Source organism: Tribolium castaneum, chromosome 10 (assembly GCF_031307605.1).
Source record: "Tribolium castaneum strain GA2 chromosome 10, icTriCast1.1, whole genome shotgun sequence".
NCBI classification, from domain to species: Eukaryota; Metazoa; Arthropoda; class Insecta; order Coleoptera; family Tenebrionidae; genus Tribolium; species Tribolium castaneum.
The window spans coordinates 3,011,713-3,033,548 of NC_087403.1; the positions used below are offsets into that span (position 1 = coordinate 3,011,713).

At 33.1% G+C, this 21,836-nt stretch overlaps 3 protein-coding genes across 9 annotated transcripts; 1 reads left to right on the plus strand and 2 right to left on the minus strand.

Annotated features, from left to right (window-relative positions):
* Positions 1–1,808: 1,808 nt before the first annotated feature.
* On the minus strand, positions 1,809–8,127 carry LOC103313007 (uncharacterized protein). 3 transcript variants are annotated; one of them, XM_015979760.2, is made up of 6 exons: positions 7,571–8,127; positions 7,157–7,521; positions 4,043–4,217; positions 3,320–3,540; positions 3,093–3,270; positions 1,809–2,385 (listed from the first exon to the last, which is right to left on the minus strand). In XM_015979760.2, the coding sequence occupies exons 1-6, from the start codon at positions 7,578–7,580 to the stop codon at positions 2,306–2,308; spliced, it is 1,029 nt and encodes a 342-aa protein (XP_015835246.1). In that variant the 5' UTR covers positions 7,581–8,127; the 3' UTR covers positions 1,809–2,305. The 3 variants fall into 3 exon arrangements, with proteins under 3 accessions (XP_015835246.1, XP_008193342.1, XP_064215375.1); XM_008195120.3 differs by having other exon boundaries at positions 1,809–3,270; positions 7,571–7,693; positions 7,872–8,125; XM_064359305.1 differs by having other exon boundaries at positions 1,809–3,270; positions 7,571–8,125.
* Positions 7,644–14,969, minus strand: LOC103312974 (uncharacterized). The gene is made up of 3 exons (XM_008194966.3): positions 14,453–14,969; positions 13,573–14,397; positions 7,644–7,693 (listed from the first exon to the last, which is right to left on the minus strand). The coding sequence occupies exons 1-3, from the start codon at positions 14,967–14,969 to the stop codon at positions 7,644–7,646; spliced, it is 1,392 nt and encodes a 463-aa protein (XP_008193188.2).
* A 2,971-nt stretch (positions 14,970–17,940) lies between these two features.
* Positions 17,941–21,812, plus strand: LOC662847 (uncharacterized protein). Of its 5 annotated transcripts, XM_015979755.2 has the most exons (6): positions 18,751–18,895; positions 18,975–19,411; positions 20,138–20,449; positions 20,504–21,068; positions 21,117–21,164; positions 21,402–21,812. In XM_015979755.2, the coding sequence occupies exons 2-6, from the start codon at positions 19,001–19,003 to the stop codon at positions 21,428–21,430; spliced, it is 1,365 nt and encodes a 454-aa protein (XP_015835241.1). In that variant the 5' UTR covers positions 18,751–18,895; positions 18,975–19,000; the 3' UTR covers positions 21,431–21,812. The 5 variants fall into 5 exon arrangements, with proteins under 5 accessions (XP_008193345.1, XP_015835240.1, XP_064215428.1 ...); XM_008195123.3 differs by lacking the exon at positions 18,751–18,895 and adding an exon at positions 17,941–18,047 and having other exon boundaries at positions 20,138–21,068; XM_015979754.2 differs by lacking the exon at positions 18,751–18,895 and adding an exon at positions 18,138–18,284 and having other exon boundaries at positions 20,138–21,068.
* Positions 21,813–21,836: the final 24 nt, after the last annotated feature.

The window sequence follows — 21,836 nt, forward strand, 5'->3', positions numbered from 1 at the left end:
GTGCTTCACATTCCAATACTACAGTAGTTGAAACGACAAAAAAACTTTTTGTGTTTAAAATTAATTTTGGAATAAGTCTTTTATGCTAGCTTATGCTTCCAGGAATGAATCCTAGTCTTAATATCGATATCTGACTTTCAGACTGTATCCCATACTGATCTGGATCGCATCAAATAGTCGTAATCGTAAGGATCTCATTATATTAGGTATATATTAATTGCTGTCTCACAGTAACTTTACGTGCTTTATTACCTCCGCCACATGATTTTTTCTGAACCTGCACATAAATAAATAAATGTTGAACACCTGAGTCTATAAAAATCTTGGCGCCAGTGTCTAGTGCACGTACCTGCTCAGTGATTTTGAAAATAAGATACCAATAAACGATCCTCAACTTTTGGGACTTTTGGGCAACTATCCCTAGTCATAAATTATTTGGGCGTAATATTGGAGGCACGAAAGAATTTTAACAACTTGAATACAACTGCTTAAATTTTATTTCTCATTGTTTTTAGAAAATCTGGAAGCTACTTTGTTTACGACACTTTTATCCGTAAAATTAATTTTGAATTAATTTTTTTTTATTTTAGAATTCTTCTATTGGTATCAAGGGTGCGAAAAACTCCTTTCTTCTGAACAAAAAAATTTATCAGTTTAACATTAAAAATCAGCCAAAATACCATGTAGCTGGTTTCAGAATCGTATTCAGCACCAGAAAAAAGTACACTTCTTTTCTTCTAAAGGAGGATTTTAATGTTGAACTTGTTAGAATTTTGTAACGTGGACAAAAGAAATATATTTTTTTAATACACTTTGGGGTGAAAAGTACACCTACGTAAATAAAGATTTTTTAGTGCTTGCTTAAAAAAAACAAATAATCTGCCATCAAAAGGATAGATACGAGTATGTATGTAGGCTTTGCGTGAAAATTTTAATTTAGCGATAAAACAAACCATGGTGCCTTACTCAGTGGCTTATTTAGAGTGCAGATAAGAATTTTTCTGTTTTAGAGAGAAAGAAAACTAAAGCTTAGCTTTTAGTAAGTTTATTTCTGCAATGTAACACCTCAGTATCATTTGACTAACGCCTAAAGATCGATGTTTTTTTCACGCAAATCTGGTGAAACTTCTATAATTTCTACATTGCCTTGCACCAAATATTCAATGTAAATCGTCTGACATTTTGAAATAAAACACAGTCAGTAGTTGCATTTGTTGAATTTAAAAATGAGAGGTGTGTAGGTACCAGAAATGGGTTTTTCTTCAGTCATGTAGTTTGCGAACCAGCACTGGGGGTGAGTCAGTGCCCGATCTAAATTGAGTTTGTTGACCGTGGCCACGAATTTCCATAAAACGACTGTTTTACTGCCACCCAAAGATGTATAAGCAAGAATTTTACGTATAGCAAGAGCTGTATAGCTGATAAAGAGTAACCTTGATATTTATTGTTATCAAAATGTTAAGTATATTGATAAAAGATTTGAAACCAAACAGTAGTAAGGTAATGAAAGTGAGACGGTTAATTTATGGGGCAGCATGCAAGTTCCAATATTTTTAGATTTCCCCTTGATAAGAAAAGAGCGAAATCAGTGAACACGCATGCAAAGTAAGAAACACGAAAGGACAGTATCTTATTTATACCCAGTTATACCTTAGACCTTTAACAAATTGCACGAAAATAGGAAAGCCTAACACCGGATAACCGAGTAAATTCCATATTGAACAGCAGTTTCATAGTTCAGCCATTATTGACCAGCCCAGCACTCCTACCACACGACTTCGAAGGAAATAAAATAAAACACCAAGAGCTTCTGTTAATATTTTATAAGAGCTAATCTTATATACACTCATATCACAAAAATAATATCAGTCTGTTATTTCAATATAACAAAAATACAATACCGTGTTCTTGTCTCCAAAAACAATTTTACATACACAGTCAACTAGTCCTCTAACAATCTGTTAGCACCAGTTTACCATATATTTACAAACAGTTACGTCTTTATACCTACACAGAGGTGGCCACCTATCAGAGCCAAATGCATAGAAGTTAGAATGGCTAAAGTACAGACGTGTAGATTAACAAAATAAAGACAACAAAACTACAATAATTATAAGAACGTTCTTACACACAAAATACAGTATTTTTAAATATTCTCCAGACACTGTGAAAATATTGCAATGTTTCTTATTATAAATAGATATGACGACAAAGAACATATAAAATATCCATTGAAATTAGTCATGCACAAGAGTCTTTGGTTAATAAGTATACATTATACTAGCGTATGTGTACATACTATACTTTATAAGTATCTATCTACATACAGATTCTTTTCGTCTTGTTCGCTTTGCAAAACGGCCGGAAGCGATGTGACGTTTTCTTCTATAAAAAAAACAACAGATATACATTTTCGCTTAACTTTGATAACGAATATATGTAAACGCTTTAAACGCACGAACTATGTAAATTAGTTAAACAATACATGCAGTGTAAGTAAAACGCTTTGGACTAAAGGGAGAAGTCGGTACTGATAAAACAAATATTTTATGAAGTGAAATGATCAGAAAATTCCAAGAACAATCTCCGTTAATTTCGTTTTATTTTACACTAGAAGTTTTAATACACAAGTCAAGCCATGTTAAAATCTCAAAGCAGGTTTTAACGCTGCTTATGTTACGACTCCTAGCTATCACATTTGTCATATATTCTGAACACAAAAAATTGTGCTTTCAACTTTTGTTAACTCAACCTGGAAAACCACTCGATATTCCTTGAAGTGTTCGCTTTATAAAGTGTATTCGTAATACCATCTGCCCTACTGGTAGATAAATTTTGAATCAACATGCAATGCTGTCTTATCTGAGTCATTCATCAAGCGAGATTTGGGTCAAGTAATTTTCTAAACAAAGACTCCTATATACGTACTAAACAACGTAGATAAGTGGTATAATTAAGAAATATCTTGAAGAAACCAATAAATACTTGTAAAAAGGTTAAAATTTACATAATGGAAGGACTAGTAAAGGAAGGAGGATTCAGAAGTACGGAAGTGGGCGTTCCTGCTGTTATTGAAGAAGTGGTGATACTACCCGTGGATCGGCGCGGCCAGCAACAACCCAGCGCTATTTTCTTTTTTTCGATGTAACGCTGCAACACGTAAACGTACGGGTCCAAAGTAAAGTAAGTACACATGAGAAAATTTGCCATTTTTGCAAATATCCCATCAAAAGTTGAACCTTTCCAAAACTGGGCTAATGGAATTGAGATCTAAAACAAAGATAATAAATTGTGATCCACTGAAACATACTTCTTGTACCATTTGAGGAGCCCAGCAAACTACAAATATGATACAAATAATTGCCATCAATTTTGCAAAAGCTATTTCTTCGGGGGTTTGATATTTTGCAGCCATAACACGGCTGTTCATTGTCGACCTGCTAACCCTCCTCATTAAAACACGGCCATGTGGACGGATTTTTGATAACTCCCATATAACAGTTAAATTGCAAAATGCTATGCACAAGCATAACGCAGTACCTACAACAATTTTTACAACTATGTGTTTAGAAACTGACGCTTGGAAAAATAAAGTAAAATAATAAAATTAATTTAAAGAAAACATCTGTAACATTTTATAGTCTTGTTCCAGCACAACATATATCGTCGTTGTGCAGAGTTTAAATCTTAAATCGTAATCATTTTTGACACTGAGCACTAACTAATAAATAAAATAATTGGAATTGAAGCATCACATAAATTTCAAACTACCCACGAGAGAGCAATCAAATACTCATGGGGGTGTGGCATCTACGCATTAGGTAAGTTTTTAATAGATAATAGCATTTTGTATCAATAAAACTGACTGTTTTCACAATATTTTCAAACCACCATAAACTGACCTACTTATTTCCGCGCAAATGTGATCATTTTGAATGTTTTTTACTTTATGCAAAAAACTGAAAATGTTTTGGTACAAATGACGTCCTAAAGAATTTATTCACATTATAATTAAACCTAGACATATTTGAAAAGTACTTACCGAAAACCAAGAACATGTAAGCATATATTTGATCTCGAAGTTCTGTTGCGTCTCTGTATCTGCAACATTTACCGTTGTAGTACAATCCGAAACCAAGAAGGGGAAGGTAAGTTAATAAGGCTCCTCCGGACCACAAAGAGAATACAAATATTTTTAAAATTCGGTAAGTGACTAGCTAGAAGAAAAAAAGAAATTAATATAAGATCACGAAATTCAATGTGTTCGTGCTTGTTTTGTTTATACTTTTGAATACAAAAATAATTTTGGTGGCAACAAAATGCTAGAATGCTAAAATAATTCATGATTTCTTAAATCTCTTTAGAATATAAAAATTGAAAAAAACAATAAAGACGCATAGAGAAAAAAAGTTTAATACCTAGCAGACGCGGATTTGCTGAATTATATATGAAATATAAATATAATACTATTAGTCTTAGAAATACAGTAGAAATATGCTTTATTCTAGTAAATAATTCTCAACATTTTTCTTCTAGTTAATTTTGACCCCTAGTACTTAGCTAACCATAAGAGTTTAGAGCGTAAGATCACACATGCATATTAAAGAAGTCAAAGTATAGGATATAGGTACCTACTACAAGTTTAGTCACGAAGTATTATGATGACCTCTGCTAACTTGGTGATTGTACGTAAGTTTTAAAGCATAGTGTAATTCGTACCTTCTAAGGTCAAATACTCTAGTACTAAAAAGCAATAATTGTAACATACTATAAATAATAAAAATTCTAGCCCCATAATTTATTTATTTTAGACATTTTTCCATAAGCTTATTTCCACTATTCCACTATCCCAGTAATTGGAATATAAGCACCACCATGCCAAACTTCATCAAGAACCAATTTACATTGGTATTTCGTGTATTTATACTCTATTTCTATCATATTCAAGTACAGTTACTTATTAGTATCGCAGTTTTTAAATTTTAAGCACAGTCATAAAACTAAATTCTAAACCATTGTCTCCGAAATTTATACCTACTCTCCCTACCATTCACACGGCAAGAAAATATTTTCAATGCAATTCTAAGTGAGAGATCAGATAATATTCTTATTTACTAACTCCTATTTAGCTTCGTGCAATCGTCATTGATCATTATATTTATTGCTGCATCAAAAAGACCCCTACAATGGGTTTTTAATTTGACTAGCTTCTGCGCTTCTTGAACCAATTATTTCTAATAAAATAGTTTATTTACGCGGTTTACTTTACGGTTCTCTTACATTTATTTATTTTTCCAAGTTTATCGTTATCATACGCTTTACCGGAAGCAAAAAACAAGAATTAATTTGATAAATATTTGAGTAAATCCAAGAATTTTGGTTATGCGGTGATTTGCAGAAAATTGTTAAGGCACATACTTAGTATTATTTAGCCATTTAAAAGCCATTTACCTTTGACACTCATTAGTCATTATATTTATTATAAAGTTTATTCTATATGGGCTTCCAACGGTTCAGTAAGATTTATTTTTAATCATTTTGTTAACTTAACTACAATCGAATAAATAAATTAAATTATTTGAAAACAAAAATGAAGATTTTTGCCATGCGCATTTGCTTCAAGACGCACGGTAATTTTATATTTTTTACAAATACACAGGTCATGAAAAGGATAACACAGAAATCTTACAAGAAATTTAGCTAATTAAGAAGACAAAAGGCTGTGAATCAGTACTTATTAATTTATTTCATTAAAATTCTTCATCTATCATGATGAATAACAATTAAATACCAATGTATAAACAGCACGCAAACCTTTTTAATCTTAAATCAACATATCTATTTAAATAAATATTTCGTACTGGGGAAGAAATAGTTTTATTGTTACATTTTTGGAAACCACAGTAAATGCAATGCATTTTTTTTTCAGTTGTTTAGAAACAATTTTTGATAAGTACTAAGCTATAAATGTGATGAATTAACCCTAGTATTCAAATATATTGATAATTCTCTCAAGTGTTCAACAAAAGCCACACTCTGTTTTAGGTCAGGTCGGAAGTTTCAAGGCCGTGAGTTTTATTGTTATTTAAGCTCACAGCATTTTTGCGATCAATTTCACAGATATGTTGTTATCATTAAAAATTCCACGGTATTTTTTCCACAAGCATTTGCAAGCAGAGCCGAAAGGAAACGTTCCTAACCAAGCTCTCATAATTAAAAAATACTATTCAAGTTTTCAAATGTTCCGATTGAGGACTTTTCAGAAAAACATCCTGTATATAGATTTTTTTGAAAAAAATAAAAACAAAATACAAAGCCATTTGTGCAGATCATCCCAGTGGATATTAGAAAACAAAATCTCAATCTTTGCTTAATTCAAGAAATTTGGACTGGCATGAAAGATCGTCAAAAAAAGTATCCAATTAAAAATCAGAGTTAAAAAAAATATAAATGTCCCGTTAAAAAATTAGGAGCAAAAGGCATAAAAGTCAAGGGTTAAGAAAATAATAATACTATCAACGTCGTGTTAAATGTCAATTTTTATTTTTAAATTGTCGAATTAAAATTTGGTAATAACCGTTTTCTTGATAGTAGTTAATTTTGATAAAAATAGAATGTTTATTATCAAATTAATTTTATTTACTAATAAGTTATAACACTTATAGCATACACATAATTGGAATGTCTCACGTTAAGAGTGGAGCAATTAGATAATAGCTACTTAAATGTCATTATTTAAATGACTGTTATGATAAATATGTTTGTTTTTTGAGAATTGCTTTATAGCAGTTGAAATATGAGTACTTTAACTAGTTTTAAATTGGTAGTAATATGTGTTGCATAATTTATTAATAAAGTATACATCGTCCGAATAAAGAAATCTAAACAAAGAAAATTTAAAATTGTCACTGTGAGGTAATAAAAAATTTGCTGGGTCAAATATGCTAAACAATGTCATACTTAAAGAGGCCAGTCTAATAAAACCAGATTATTCGCATAAACACCATATAGGGGGATAATTTGCATGTATAGATATAACGCGAGCAGACTTAAAAGGCGAAAATTTGGGCGGGATAATTGCTAACTGTTTTGTCCCTCAACAAGTATTTACAAAACACCAGCGTTTAGATGCGCATCAAGTAAAAATGGGACCTACCTGTTGATAATAGAAAGGTCTTGTAAGGGCCAACCATCGCTCGAGGGCCATCACAAAAGCAACACATCCCGATCCGATTCCAAAAGCACGAAGTAACACAAAACCAACACAAATCCAATACACGGGAATCAACTTGTATTTTTGTAGAGTTATAATGGAAAACATACCAACTTCAGCCACTAAATCGTTGACTGCTAGGCACCTTAACAATAAAACGTGCTTTTTGTTTCTGGTCTTGGCCGATTTGTAAAGGATCCACAGGGCGGCCAGGTTGCCGGCAACCCCGATGAAGAAGACTAGGTTGATTATGACGTACCGGAGCAGTCCGACTTCATCCATGCCTTCACAAGTATTATTAGCCATGACTAGAATTTTCTATTATCACTATTTACTTATAAAACTAAACTTATCGACCTGTGTGCATTATGACAAAATGTTTGTCAACACAGCTGACCTCTTACTGCTTCTGCTTTGGGCCCAGACGTCTTTAAAGGGTGGTGGGCGAAAGGAAACTGCCAGGCCACTTGATGAATTTCGCTATAACAATTAACAATAAACAATTATTAAACAACCATACATATCCGGCCAGCTCTTTGAATATAGAAGCACTGTTTTAACGCTCACTTCCTAATGGATCTACAATTTTGACATCACAATTAAAAATCGATTCGAGTACCCGCCACGCATCCGATATGTGACGTTTTAATTCACTCACTTGAGAAAACCCCAAATAATTAAGGTCTCCGCACGGTAAATAATTCACTTGGATACTTCGTCGATGCTTACTCACTCCACATATATGTAAATAGAATACAAAAGAGATATTATTGTATTACAAATTATCTACAACATCTCAGGTAACGCAAATTTCGAAATTTCTCACATTGTAGCCTTATCAACTTGGCTCGAAACTCACACACAACCACACTACCTAAAATAAGAATAATTAATAATGTGGACCCATTTTAAAAATTGCTTTTTAACGACGCCTATTAGTAAAACCGTAACTGATAAAACTCTTTCAATTGACTACTTTTAATGACAATTTTTAATTATTTTAAGTTTTATTAAAAATTATTATTCCTCTCATAGACCGTTATTATTATTGTCTTCTCCACGAATCCTTGTCGGAATATTAATCAACAAGACTTGAGAAAATAAAATGGAAGTATACTGGGTGACTCTAATAGTTATCACCTTCTCTATCAAAATGTTTACAATTTTTAGAAATCTTTCCGTGAGAGTCAAAAATTACTGAAGTAGTTCTAAATTATGTTTTTTTACTCTATTTCAAATATAGTCTAGACGTAACGTAATAAATTTTTTGATTAAACAATTTTTTGGCCCCAAAATGGTTGGAAAATAGAAAGCGCCTTGTTGACTAGGATAAGTCCATGGACCATGGTAAGGTGTCTCGTATCTAAGATTGATGATTAGTAGGATATAAAGATACATACGTGCACATGCAAAAGTTATTAATATATTAACACAGTCTTACAATACAGAGTGATTGTCAAGGAAAATCACTCTCAAAAGTTGAGTACGTTGATTAACACACAAAAAGTTTATTTATTCCGAAAAAATTTTGCCATTTTAATAATTTAAACAATAATCATAAGCATCTGTGATTTTATAATGTACATACGTATTGCAAAAAGTACCTAGCATTTTTCAGAAATGTTGTTAAATTAGATTGTTATTAATTTTCCCAAAAACGCCTACCTTAAAGCAAAATAGTTTTCACATCAATCGAAACCACCAGAAACTCGCATATTTGTAATAGACGTTATGAAAGTGTACACTCGTCTAAAAATACTCATTTTAATAACAAGAAAATACAAACCAAAACAAAATTTAATCTGTGATTGTGAGGGTATTGAATTTATAAATTATTATTTTTTAAAACACGAGTTACTTAGTTCGAAAATAATTCCACTTTACACAATTGTGTTTTGGTTAAAGTATAAAGTAAGCGTTGTCACAAATTAAATGATTAGGACAAAGATAAAAGCAGCCAATATTCTGATTAATAAGTAGCTCATGAAAATAACATGGGTAATTTTGAAACTTCACTAGGTATAAGTTCCGGGATTTTTTCTCTTATTTTGAGATTACTCAAAATCGTTTTATTTCATATTCTTGAATTGTGTTAAACAATCAAGACAACCTACCTTTCAAATTTTTTGAAAGCTTTCGTTTCACAATAATGTTGAAACACAAATACAATCAAGCACAGAAGTTCTATCTACAACTTTCTCAGTTATTGGCTTTAAAAACATAAAGTATAAAACTTAAAACGAAAATAGCCATCAGTTAATCACAAAATCTAACTAAAGGGAGCTTGCCATTTTCAGTAAATATATCTGTTACAAGTGGAGTGGGAAAGCTACAATGATGATTTGATTGATTGCTGTATGTACATACATTTTGTCAGATAATATTTCTATAATAAAAATATTAACAATGATGTGCAAACATTTTTGAAAAGAAAGAAGATATGGGTATAAATATTGTCCAACGAAAGTTAGTTTTTGGAATAGGATCGTTTCTTATCTAAATACACAAATATTTATTTACTAGTAGTTAGGTGTTCCTACATTTTTTTGTATATAGAAAAAAACACTACGACAAAATTACATTCGCAAATAAATCCAAGTGTTAGCCTATTTACAAAGCACTTTTCTGTCCGCGCCTTTCAAACGTTCTTTCAAAATCAAAGGAAACGAAAATAAATTTTTAGGTGGAAGGCCAATAAACTGTGTAGTTGTTTTTTTAGAAACCTTTGTCCAATATATTAATATCAGGTTAGTATTACACATTTTTTTATTTTTGTGTAAAATTTTGGCATTAATAAAATATAAATATTTCGTTATTTGTTTTATTAGGTATTGGAGTAAATAATGTATTCCACTTGAATAGTTTTTAATTGTTTTAAGTTTAAAAAAACTTTGACCACTTAAGTGCTAAAAAATTTATGTAAAGACCCTACCTGCGTATATTATCCTGATGCACTAACAATTAGGATAAACATAATTTAGCTGCTGCGGGATGAAAATGATCACGTGACAAGGCAATATTCTACCCCGCACGCGTAATAGACATAAAGGCATCCTGTATCTTATAAGATTTAATAATATTATTGGACCTGATTATAGAAGCATTAAAAAGATCTCATCACCATCTAATCTTAGATTTAAATGCAAATAACGTACACACTGATAACTAGTATTTTTCATACGTATTAAGCGTCGCATATATTGGTAATCAATAGGACAAATTCCGAAAATTGCTTTACGTGATCATCGTTTCAATTAGTAAGCAAATGAAAAACCGAATTTCAGTTAATATGCTTTAATTAAAACCCTAAGACTTGTGGGTCTTTGACACGCATTACGCACTACACTGTTCGAGCTTTGTTCAATTTTTTCCTTTATTGAGGTAAACAAAATGGATACAAATGTTATAACAAAAAGACATGTCACGGAATTACAATGACATGTTAAAATTAAATTTACGTCCTTAATCGGCTGACGTACAGGAACTCGGTGAAGCCTCAACTCTTAACTTCTTGTAATTTCTCGTTTTGGCTTTTTTCTTTGGCGTATTTGAATGACTACTTAAGCTGGAGTTCGGTGAAGCCTTAACTCTTTTCTTTTTTATCTTTCCTGCTTTGTCTTTTTCCTTTGGCGAATCTGAACGACTACTTAAGCTGGAGTACGGTGAAGCAACTCTTTTTTTCTTTCTACTTCTTGCTTTGTTTTTTTCCTTAGGCGAATCCGAACGACTACTTAAGCTGGAGTACGGTGAAGCAACTCTTTTCTTTTTTTTATTTCCTGCTTTGCCGTTTTCGTTTGGCGAGTCCGAACGACTACTTAAGCTGGAGTACGGTGAAGCAATTCTTTTCTCTATTTTATTTTCTGCTTTGTCGATTTCTTCTGGCGAGTCCGAACGACTACTTAAGCTGGAGTATGGTGAAGCCCTAAATTTGTTCTTTTTTATATTTCCTGCTTTGTATTTTTCTTTTGACGAATCCGAACAACTACTTAAGCTGGAGTTCGGTGAAACAACTCTTTTCTCTATTTTATTTCCTGCTTTGTCGTTTTCCTTTGGCGAGTCCGAACGACTACTTAAGCTGGAGTATGGTGAAGCTCTAAATTTTTTCTTTTTTATATTTCTTGCTTTGTCTTTTTCTTTTGACGAATCCGAACAACTACTTAAGCTGATGATCGGTGAAAGAACTCTTCTCTCTATTTTATTTCCTGTTTTGTCGTTTTCCTTTGGCGAGTCCGAACGACTACTTAAGCTAGAGTATGGTGAAGTCCTAAATTTGTTCTTTTTTATATTTCCTGCTTTGTATTTTTCTTTTGACGACTCCGAACAACTACTTAAGCTAGAGTTCGGTGAAACAACTCTTTTCTCTGCTTTGTCGATTTCTTCTAGCGAGTCCGAACGACTACTTAAGCTGGAGTATGGTGAAGCTCTAAATTTTTTCTTTTTTATATTTCCTGCTTTGTATTTTTCTTTTGACGAATCCGAACAACTACTTAAGCTAGAGTTCGGTGAAACAACTTTTTTCTCTATTTTACTTCCTGTTCTGTCGTTTTCCTTTGGCGAGTCCGAACGACTACTTAAGCTGGAGTATGGTGAAGCCCTAAATTTTTTCTTTTTTATATTTCTTGCTTTGTCTTTTTCTTTTGACGAATCCGAACAACTACTTAAGCTGATGATCGGTGAAAGAACTCTTTTTTCTATTTTATTTTCTGTTTTGTCGTTTTCCTTTGGCGAGTCCGAACGACTACTTAAGCTAGAGTATGGTGAAGTCCTAAATTTTTTCTCTTTTATATTTCCTGCTTTGTCTTTTTCTTTTGACGAATCCGAACAACTACTTAAGCTGATGATCGGTGAAAGAACTCTTTTTTCTATTTTATTTTCTGTTTTGTCGTTTTCCTTTGGCGAGTCCGAACGACTACTTAAGCTAGAGTATGGTGAAGTCCTAAATTTTTTCTCTTTTATATTTCCTGCTTTGTATTTTTCTTTTGACGAATCCGAACAACTACTTAAGCTAGAGTTTGGTGAAACAACTCTTTTCTCTATTTTATTTCCTGCTTTGTCGTTTTCCTTTGGCGAGTCCGAACGACTACTTAAGCTGGAGTATGGTGAAGCCCTAATTTTTTTCTTTTTTATCATTCCTGCTTTGTCTTTTTCTTTTGACGAATCCGAACTACTTAAGCTGGAGTTTGGCGAAACAACTCTTTTCTCTATTTTATTTCCTGCTTTGTCGTTTTCCTTTGATGAATCCGAACAACTACTTAAGCTGATAATCGGTGAAACAACTCTATTCTCTATTTTATTTCCTGCTTTGTCGTTTTCCTTTGGCGAGTCCGAACGACTACTTAAGCTAGAGCATGGTGAAGCCCTAATTTTTTTCTTTTTTATATTTCCTGCTTTGTATTTTTCTTTTGACGAATTCGAACAACTACTTAAGCTGAAGTTTGGTGAAACAACTCTTTTCTCTATTTTATTTCCTGCTCTGTCGTTTTCCTTTGGCGAGTCCGAACGACTACTTAAGCTGGAGTATGGTGAAGCCCTTAATTTTTTCTTTTTGATATTTCTTGCTTCGTCTTTTTCTTTTGACGAATCCGAACAACTACTTAAGCTGATAATCGGTGAAACATCTCTTCTCTCTATTTTATTTCCTGCTTTGTCGTTTTCCTTTGGCGAGTCCGAACGACTACTTAAGCTGGAGTATGGTGAAGCTCTAAATTTTTTCTTTTTTATATTTCCGGCTTTGTATTTTTCTTTTGACGAATTCGAACAACTACTTAAGTTGGAGTTCGGTGAAACAACTCTTTTCTCTATTTTATTTCCTGCTTTGTCGTTTTCCTTTGACGAGTCCGAACGGCTACTTAAGCTAGAGTATGGTGAAGCTCTAAATTTTTTCTTTTTTATATTTCCTGCTTTGTCTTTTTCTTTTGACGAATCCGAACTACTTAAGCTGGAGTTTGGCGAAACAACTCTTTTCTCTATTTTATTTGTTGCATTGCCGTTTTCCTTTGACGAATCCGAACAACTACTTAAGCTGATAATCGGTGAAACATCTCTTCTCTCTATTTTATTTCCTGCTTTGTCGTTTTCCTTTGGCGAGTCCGAACGACTACTTAAGCTGGAGTATGGTGAAGCTCTAAATTTTTTCTTTTTTATATTTCCTGCTTTGTATTTTTCTTTTGACGAATTCGAACAACTACTTAAGTTGGAGTTCGGTGAAACAACTCTTTTCTCTATTTTATTTCCTGCTTTGTCGTTTTCCTTTGGCGAGTCCGAACGGCTACTTAAGCTAGAGTATGGTGAAGCTCTAAATTTTTTCTTTTTTATATTTCCTGCTTTGTATTTTTCTTTTGACGAATCTGAACAACTACTTAAGTTGGAGTTCTGTGAAGCAACTCTTTTCTCTATTTTATTTCCTGCTTTGCCGTTTTCCTTTGGCGAGTCCGAACGATTACTTAAGCTGGAGTACGGTGAAGCAATTCTTTTCTCTATTTTATTTTCTGCTTTGTTGATTTCTTCTGGCGAGTCCGAACGACTACTTAAGCTGGAGTTTGGCGAAACAACTCTTTTCTCTAATTTATTTCCTGCTTTGTCTTTTTCTTTTGATGAATTCGCACAACTACTTAAGCTGGAGATCGGGGAAACAACTTTTTTCTCTATTTTATTTCCTGCTTCGTCGTTTTTCTTTGGCGAGTCCGAACGACTACTTAAGCTAGAGGATGGTGAAGCCCTAAATTTTTTCTTTTTTTTATTTTTTGCTTTGTCTTCTTCCTTTGGCGAATCCGAACGACTAATTAAGCTGGAGTTCGGTGAAACCTTAACTTTTTTCGTTGTTATATTTCCTGCTTTGTCATTTTTGTTTAGAAAATTTGAATGACTACTTAAGCTAAGGTTCGGTAAAGCCTTAACTGTTTTCTTTCCTTTATTTCCTGCTTTGCCTTTTTTCTTTGGCAAACTCAAACGACTACTTATGGTGGTGGGGTTCGGTAAAACCTTAACTTTTTTCCCTTTTTTGTTTCCTGTTTTGGCTTTTTTCTTCGGCAAATTTAAACTAATACTTGATGCAGAATCGGCCATTGAAGAGCTATTTAAATAGCCCAGAAGCAATCCTCTCAAAAGCGGACACTCATCTACTGCTTCCACATCAATGTCATCACTCGGACTCGAATCGCAAAATGTCTTAGGAGTCTCTACACCTGCAAACAGAAAAATGGTCACGTTTCAAATGCGAGAGAACAACCAACTATGTACTTTTCGATTTCTTGCTCTCGTTTCGTTTCTTCTTCTTCGGTCTTTTACTTTCCCAGTTACCATCCTCGTCATCTTTATCATCGCTTGGCTCTTCACTAAACGACGAATTCTTCCTCTCCAGTGAACTACTAGCCATTCGCTTTCTCGTACTCCTAGTACTCCTTGTGCGCCCCACACCCATGCAAGTCGCCAAATGGGGAGCAAAGCGAATTGCGGCCACCACACGCCCACAGTTAGGGCACTTGCAAGTGATCTTGCTCACATCTTGTTCAGGAAAAACTTCAGCTCCAACAGGGAGCTCTTCAACATTTGCCACTTCCATTTCCGGTTGATAAACACCAGTCTTAAATTTGCGATGCTCGTCGAAAATTATTCCTAATGTAAGTTCGTCCACCAAATTGTTGAAAAAACATTCAACAGCAGTACGCAGTTCTTCCTTGTCTGAGACTAGCTTGTGAAAATGGTTCGCCATTTTCGATAAAATCTGCTCATCATCGGAGTCTTTAGATTCTTCCATTTTTTTGAGGTGACCTATAAATTAGCATTTACAATAAAATATACTTTATTTGTGCTAATTATAATAGCACGCCAGAATCAACTTTTGAGTTTTGTGAGGAAAACTAGTTTGAACACGAACTAATTGCGAGAATCAATAATCTTTATCAAAAACAAATCCATCCACAATTTATCCACGATTTTTGAACCCAAGTGTAATAGAAAACTTGAAATTTTCTTAGAAAGCAGCGAAATTTCAGTTGGTTTAGCCGACATTTCCAAAATAATCAAACAGCAATTTTTTGTTTAGCTTTGAACGCCTTATGATTGGTCGGTTTTACAGTTGGGAGCGCAATATCCCTCCCATATCCAATGACAAGCGCTTCAATCGTCTTGCAGTTTTTTGTGCACCTGATAAACAAGTAGGAGGTGATTTTTATATTTTTATTGGTCAGTTACTCATTCCTGAGGCAAATGAGAGACGAGTGAACCGGTCTTAGTGCCGATCTTTCTCACAGAACGGGTTTTCGTCTTGGATGCGAATAAAATGGTCGATTCTGCTTAGTTTTTGAAATAATTTTAATAAATCTAGAAAAGTAGGACTTTTACACAATTAAATTCCACATTGTCGGTTTGAAAAAAATTAATAATTATTACAATTATAATAATTTTTTTAAAATGAAAATTAACAGTTGCAAACAATGCAATTTTGACACTTCGACGTAAATTAATTTTTTATTACAAAATCAAGGCTGATACAAACATTGTTTCAATTCAAAAAATAACTTAATATAGAATTAGAGATATTTTCAAAAATGATAAAGAAACTTTAGCGCTGAGAAACTAAAAACACAAAAAACAAATAATGTTGAGAGTTTTGAGACTGAAATTCTGAAGAACTACTAAGCGACTTTCAAAAAAAAAGGGTGTCAATTATTTCAATTTTTAAGAAAACAAATTTATTTCGAGTTTAAAAAAAAACCTTAAAAATTGAGTGTTAGGAAAGTTTTTTAAAATCCGGTCTCTAATAATTAAAAGTCGATCGTGGTTAAAATTTTTGGCAAATAAATTCGAGTGTGTTAGGATTTACGTTACGGTTAAAATAAAAATAATAAAGGAATCCAGTTTAATAATTTTATTATAAACCCAAGATATCGCAATATCAAGTATCGAAATTATCGAACTATTAGAAGGATCAATCAGGTATCGGAGGTATCGCAAGTATTATAGTATCCAACATACCTGAAAGGATCAATACTTTGATATCTAGTAGTAGTTGGTACCGGTACTTAACGCAAGTGAGTAATAAACATCATAAACGGAGGAATTCAAGAAGATATTAAATCAGTTGTAAATGATACCGAGTTGATGAAAAATGATCACCAGAATTGCATAAAGCAAATTTATTTGATTTAGGCCACAGAAAAGTCTTAATAAGATGCGGATATTATAACAAACGAATCAAAAATCAAGAGTGAAAATTAGAGCTCACCTTTTTTACTTCTCTGCCTTTGTTTCGTATAACTTGAGTCGATTTTTTAGGTTAATAACGTAAGACAAATAAAGGGCAATTTTTAAAAGAAACGCACGAAGAAACAGACGCAAAGGAGCATTTTATAACCAATCCTGTAATGCGCATGTTTATTTTAACGTTATTGGTTACTCACTACTTAGTCGCTCCTCTCTTTCAACTTTCGCGCAGCTTTTTAGTCCCGCCTACATACTTCTTAGAACTCCATTTTCTACAGGATGATTCCTAAATACACCGAGTACATGCTTAAAAAAATGTAAAAAAAATCTTTGTCCAACTGTTCTTGAAACAAAAAAATTTAAACTTATGTTCGAGAAAAGCGTACGCCACTGAGTCACTCGGTAGTAGTATTGGCATAGATAATGAAAAGCATGATATTTCTTTGCCGACGATGTAACTTGATCATTGCAATAATGATACGGAGTACTGTCGATATTTTTGACGAAAATGAACATAATTTTTTCAGTACAATTAAAAGGCTTAGTTCAAGAACATGATAATCCACAAAAAGTAATTAATCAGTTCTTGTCCAAATTCTGTTAAAATTTTTCCATAATTCAAGAAATTATTGCTTTAAATTACTCCCATCTAGTGGAAATCTAGCACATTACTTTAACTATGGCTTCTTACAGTCTTGCTCATCCTGAAACTCTAGATAACGCATTTTTAATAAAATATTTATTTTTTAATTCTTTAATTTTTTTTTGTGTTTGTGTTTTTGTTATTACACCTTTCTGAAGATTTTGCTGATGGAATAAGTGAGCCTGTCGCTGGTCCCTTCGTTTTACGAAGAACTTGTCTGAATTGTTATTTTCTTCCATTTCGTTTTTAAAGGCAAACAAATAATTAACAAAGAGTTGTCATAGCCATGGCTGTTCATATGCTAAATGTATTTTTTTAATATTATAATTTAAGTTATTATATTAAGATACAAAGACGTATTTTATCAAGAGGAATAGGTAAGTATTACAAAAAATTAAGAAATATTTCGGAAAAAAATGCTGCATCAGATTTAAATTACGGTTTATGTGATAGCAATTGAGTGGACGAAAAGAGAGTAACTTGGAATTATTAAAACCCAGTTTTATAAAAGTTGTGTGTAAGAATTTTGGATATTAAAAAATTGCGGGTCAGGAAAAAAATAAAAAACACGGCAAAAGTAGTAAATCATTTATTTTAAAGAACTTTTAGTGAAAATACTAATATAGATATGGTCAGTGCAGTGAGATTAAAGCGGTTGAAAGTAACTTTATTAAAAAAAACTAAAGAAGTTGCGGTCTGATACAATTAATAAAAAAATAGTACTAAATTAAAAAAAAACATGGTCCAAAATGCTAAAACTTAGCTCAAAAATCTAATTCAAAAACTCAAAATTTAATTAATTATTGTTTCGCATAATCGCAATCCGGATAATCAGACTTCTGTACCATTTAAGTAGCCAACCAAAAATACAGCTAACAATAAAAAATTGCAGCTTTACATACCCCTGCAGGGCATGCAACTAGATATACATGTATTGCTGAATACTCGTAACAGAAATATCGGCGTACTCGATAAACAATAAGCTACGTGAGTATTTTATTAACAAGTTATAGTTTATCTTGAAAAGTATCACAACGCCATCATTTAAACATTAAATCCAAAAATAACTTGTCCTACCTAGTGGATTCCTAAAAATAAAACAAATCAGTCGGATTGCTTTCTATTGTAAGCAGGAAAGTTGCTGATTTTCGATTTTTCCTCTAAATTCAGCATAACTTTTAATAACATCTTAGCTAGTGTTACAGACTTTTGTCAATTGCTTAGGTGAGGTATATCACATAATTCACAAATAAATCACCACGTGGTTTTTGTTAACCTTATTTTTGTACGTATTTTTATTAACATTAGCCAACAGTTTTACTTTTAACCTCTGAACATCTTAAAGGACTCACATTATACATTATTTTGATTAGGTAAATTTTTCTGGTTTTGCCTTAAATTTTATTTGTTGTTTATGTTACTTTTTTATTTTTTTCTACAATTCTTGTCTAGTGAAAAAGTGATTTTTTATTCTTTTTTTGGATAATTTCAATCATTATCTAACTTTCTAAATAATACGGAGAACAATACTAAGTTTTTGCAAATTTCTTCAGTTGTAGTGTATGGGTGATTTCTGATTTGTAATAGTATCAGTATTCATAGACATTTAATAATGTAGTTTTTGTTTAATTATTTTTTTGTTGCAATTTTGTGTTAATTAAAGTTTTGCGAGTCTAACTTTTATCAAATATTACCGCGCAAGTGCGTTGAGTTGGCGACACTGGCGAGAAGATGCCATTTTTAAAACAAAGCTCTGTTGGAAAAAGTTCGTGGCTCTTGTAGACTGTGCTTCGCTTTGATAAAAACTTGTTGTTTGCGCTATCGATTGATAAATTGTGAGTAGTTTCACAATCAATTATCACTGCAAGTAAATGTTTGCAAAACATTGGTAATTCCATTCCCACATTTTTTCAGGTTAAGTTGTTTACAAGAAGCCGGCTATGGAGGAAGAACAGGATAAGGGGGCTGCAGCGGCGGCCTTGGACCCAGCGGTTCTAGCAATCAACGAGGAATTAGGGGCTGTAGCTGCGGCCGCCGATCAGGGGGCTGTTCCAGCGGCTAATTCCAAGAGAAGACATCGCAAGAAGGACTCCAAATCGTGGGACAATATCTCAAAAGTAATCACCGGGATGGACGAAGACAGCAAAGTCGCCTACATTGGAGAGAAATACAAAGACTTGCATGAGCAAGTGCGATCTTTGACGGCCAGTAACCAGCAATACGTGAAATACAACGCAGCTATCCAGAAGGAGAGAGATCATCACCAGTCCGAATTGGCCAAGAGTGTCGTAGCTAGGGCTCGGCTGGAGAATCTGTGCCGGGAGCTGCAAAAGCAAAACAAGCAGATCAAGGTTAACGCATAGCTCTTTTTTTTGTTCATTGATGATCCTCTCATTTTAAATCTACAACAAAAAATACTCTTGTTGCAAGATATATTAAATATAAAACGAATCGTATATTTTGAAAAAAGTCGGTTGCCTTATTTCTGGAATAGCTGTAAGTCGTTTTCCTGGAATCTATCTGCACAGCACGCAACATTTCTCGGAATCTTCGCTAGCGCACGTGTGAAAAGTTGTTAACAAAAGCGCTCTTTTGAAAGGTTTTTAATTATTCTGAACAATTATTACTTGATGTTGGGAATAATAGAAAAAAACAAACTTCCGCTAAAATTACTATTGATATGGATAATGATAATTCAACCACATATATAAATAAAAAAAATAATTAAATAATTTAAGTAGAAGTTCATTTCGGACATTCATTAATTAATTATTAATTATTATTATTGGTTTTAAAATCCATTTAATTATTTTATTATTACTTTATTTCATTTTTTCGTAAGGACAGTAGATTTTAATTGTGTTGGGTAGAAATTCTACGTTGACGTAATTTTTTACTCTAAAAACGAGGCCGACACAATTATAAGTTACAAAAATTGCTCAAAAACAGTGGGCCTTTTTGGGCTAAAAAAAATAACACCACTCGGATAACGTATAACAAAAAAGATTGTATATTGATTAGCAATTAATGGCATGTTGTGAAGTAACTTTAGCACATCGATTCTCATGTTGTTTCAGGAGGAGAATTTGGTCAAGATAAAGGAAGAGGAAGAGCGGCGCAAGGAGGTTTCCTCGAAGTTTGCCGATAAGTTGAGCGATATCAACAACATGATGGATGAGAACAAGGAGAAGAGTGAAAAACTGCGCGAGGAGAATCTCCGAATGACCGCTAGATTAGCTGATTTATTTAAACAATTCAAGAAACGTGAGGAGGATATCACAAGGATGTCGCAGCAGCTTGAGTTGGAGCGTCAGTTTGCTCAAGCCACTATAACTAAAATGGAGTTGGAAATGAGGGCTCAAAACGAACTGAATGCCAAAGAACAAGAAGTCATGAAATGCAACCTTGAAAAAAGCGAAGCTAATTGTTCCGTCCTGTTGCAGACAGTTAAGGGCCTCCAAGACCACATTGAAGTGTACAAAAACCAGTATCAAGATTTTGAGTCGACCATGACCAAGAGTGCAAACGTTTTTGATAATTTCAAAGCAGAAATTGCCACCATGAATAAACAAATAGCCACTTTGGAAAAGGAGACTCAATTTTGGAAAAATAAATTTAACGATAGCATGAAAGCCTTGATTGAAGTGAGCGAGTTGAAGAAAAATCAGGATTTGTACGTTCAAAGTCTTGAACGGAAAGTCGAACAATTGAATAAACTGTGCCGCCAAATACAAGTCGATCGTAGTCACTATTTGAAGCTGTTGAAGAACTCGGGAATTGAACTGACTCCCCCTAGTCAACCGCAAGAAAAGACTGAAGAGGCTAAAAAAGCCAGTCCAACAATGACCAAAAAAGAGCAAGAATTACACTTGCTTAAGGAAAACTTGAAGGTCGTTCAAGATCAGTTAGCAAGACTGAGTGTTGAAGGAACCCAGAAGACTGAGGAGCATAATTGCGAGGGTCCAGCGTGCAAAATATGCGACCCCACAACTGTACCTGCATCGGACGGTATGGAATATATAATAACCAAATTCTTTCTATTGTATTATTTTTTAGGTGATTTTTCGCAAGTTCCCTTGGAAGTCCAAAAGGAAGAAAATCACGGTAGATAGTAAAGCTATAACTGCACACCTGGGTGTGTGGCATAAATGCCAAAACGCGTCCCGGAGAGAAGTTTGCTTTATGACAATTAAAATTGAATGATTTGATTGTGGAGTGTATTATTTACATGTTCTCACTTTTGTGCATTTAGGCTCCGCCTTGGTGTGTATTTATAGCTTCTGTGGATATTTGAGAAAAACTTTCTAATGGTAAGTGTATGTTAAATTACCATTTTTCCAGCCCCAGGGTCTACAGAGGAAAGTCAGTAAGGCGTTCCAAGTGACTCATGTGATCAACTTGCCCCAGTGGTTTTAGAATAATTATTTATTTTTCGTTTTTTTAAGTACTTAAACAATATATTTTCATTTTTTTGCATGTTTTCATTCAAGTATTATCTAAAGGAAGCACAGTGATAATACTCGATTTTTGTGATTTTTTTTAGATAGGTGTTTTGTTTTGTAACGTTACCTGTCTTAAATTTATATTTGTTTCAGAGTTTCTATTCAGTTAGTTTAGTGTTCTGTTTTATTGTTCAGAAAAAATTTTTAGTTTAATTTTTCAAATACTACTATTAACGTGTTTTTGTAACTTGTTTAATTACAGTGCCTTTAACTTTGTTCTGTGAATTACCTAATAAAATTTTTCAATTAATTTGTTTTTCTACAAATCTCCCAC

Excerpts from the sequence above, each read along its gene's own strand:
- LOC103313007 (XM_008195120.3), bottom strand. Across the intron at positions 3,541-4,042 it reads TTACATGTTCTTGGTTTTCG|GTACTGCGTTATGCTTGTGC; the intron begins GTAAGTACTTTT and ends AAATTGTTGTAG. Across the intron at positions 3,271-3,319 it reads TTTGCTGGGCTCCTCAAATG|ATCTCAATTCCATTAGCCCA; the intron begins GTACAAGAAGTA and ends TCTTTGTTTTAG.
- LOC103312974 (XM_008194966.3), bottom strand. The coding sequence starts at position 14,969 with ATGGAAGAATCTAAAGACTCCGATGATGAGCAGATTTTATCGAAAATG. Across the intron at positions 14,398-14,452 it reads CGAGAGCAAGAAATCGAAAA|GTGTAGAGACTCCTAAGACA; the intron begins GTACATAGTTGG and ends TTCTGTTTGCAG. Across the intron at positions 7,694-13,572 it reads TTCACAGAACTCCAACTTAA|CGAAATTCATCAAGTGGCCT; the intron begins GTAGTTGTTCAG and ends TAATTGTTATAG.
- LOC662847 (XM_008195123.3), top strand. The coding sequence starts at position 19,001 with ATGGAGGAAGAACAGGATAAGGGGGCTGCAGCGGCGGCCTTGGACCCA. Across the intron at positions 19,412-20,137 it reads AGCAAAACAAGCAGATCAAG|GAGGAGAATTTGGTCAAGAT; the intron begins GTTAACGCATAG and ends ATGTTGTTTCAG. Across the intron at positions 21,165-21,401 it reads CCAAAAGGAAGAAAATCACG|CCCCAGGGTCTACAGAGGAA; the intron begins GTAGATAGTAAA and ends CCATTTTTCCAG.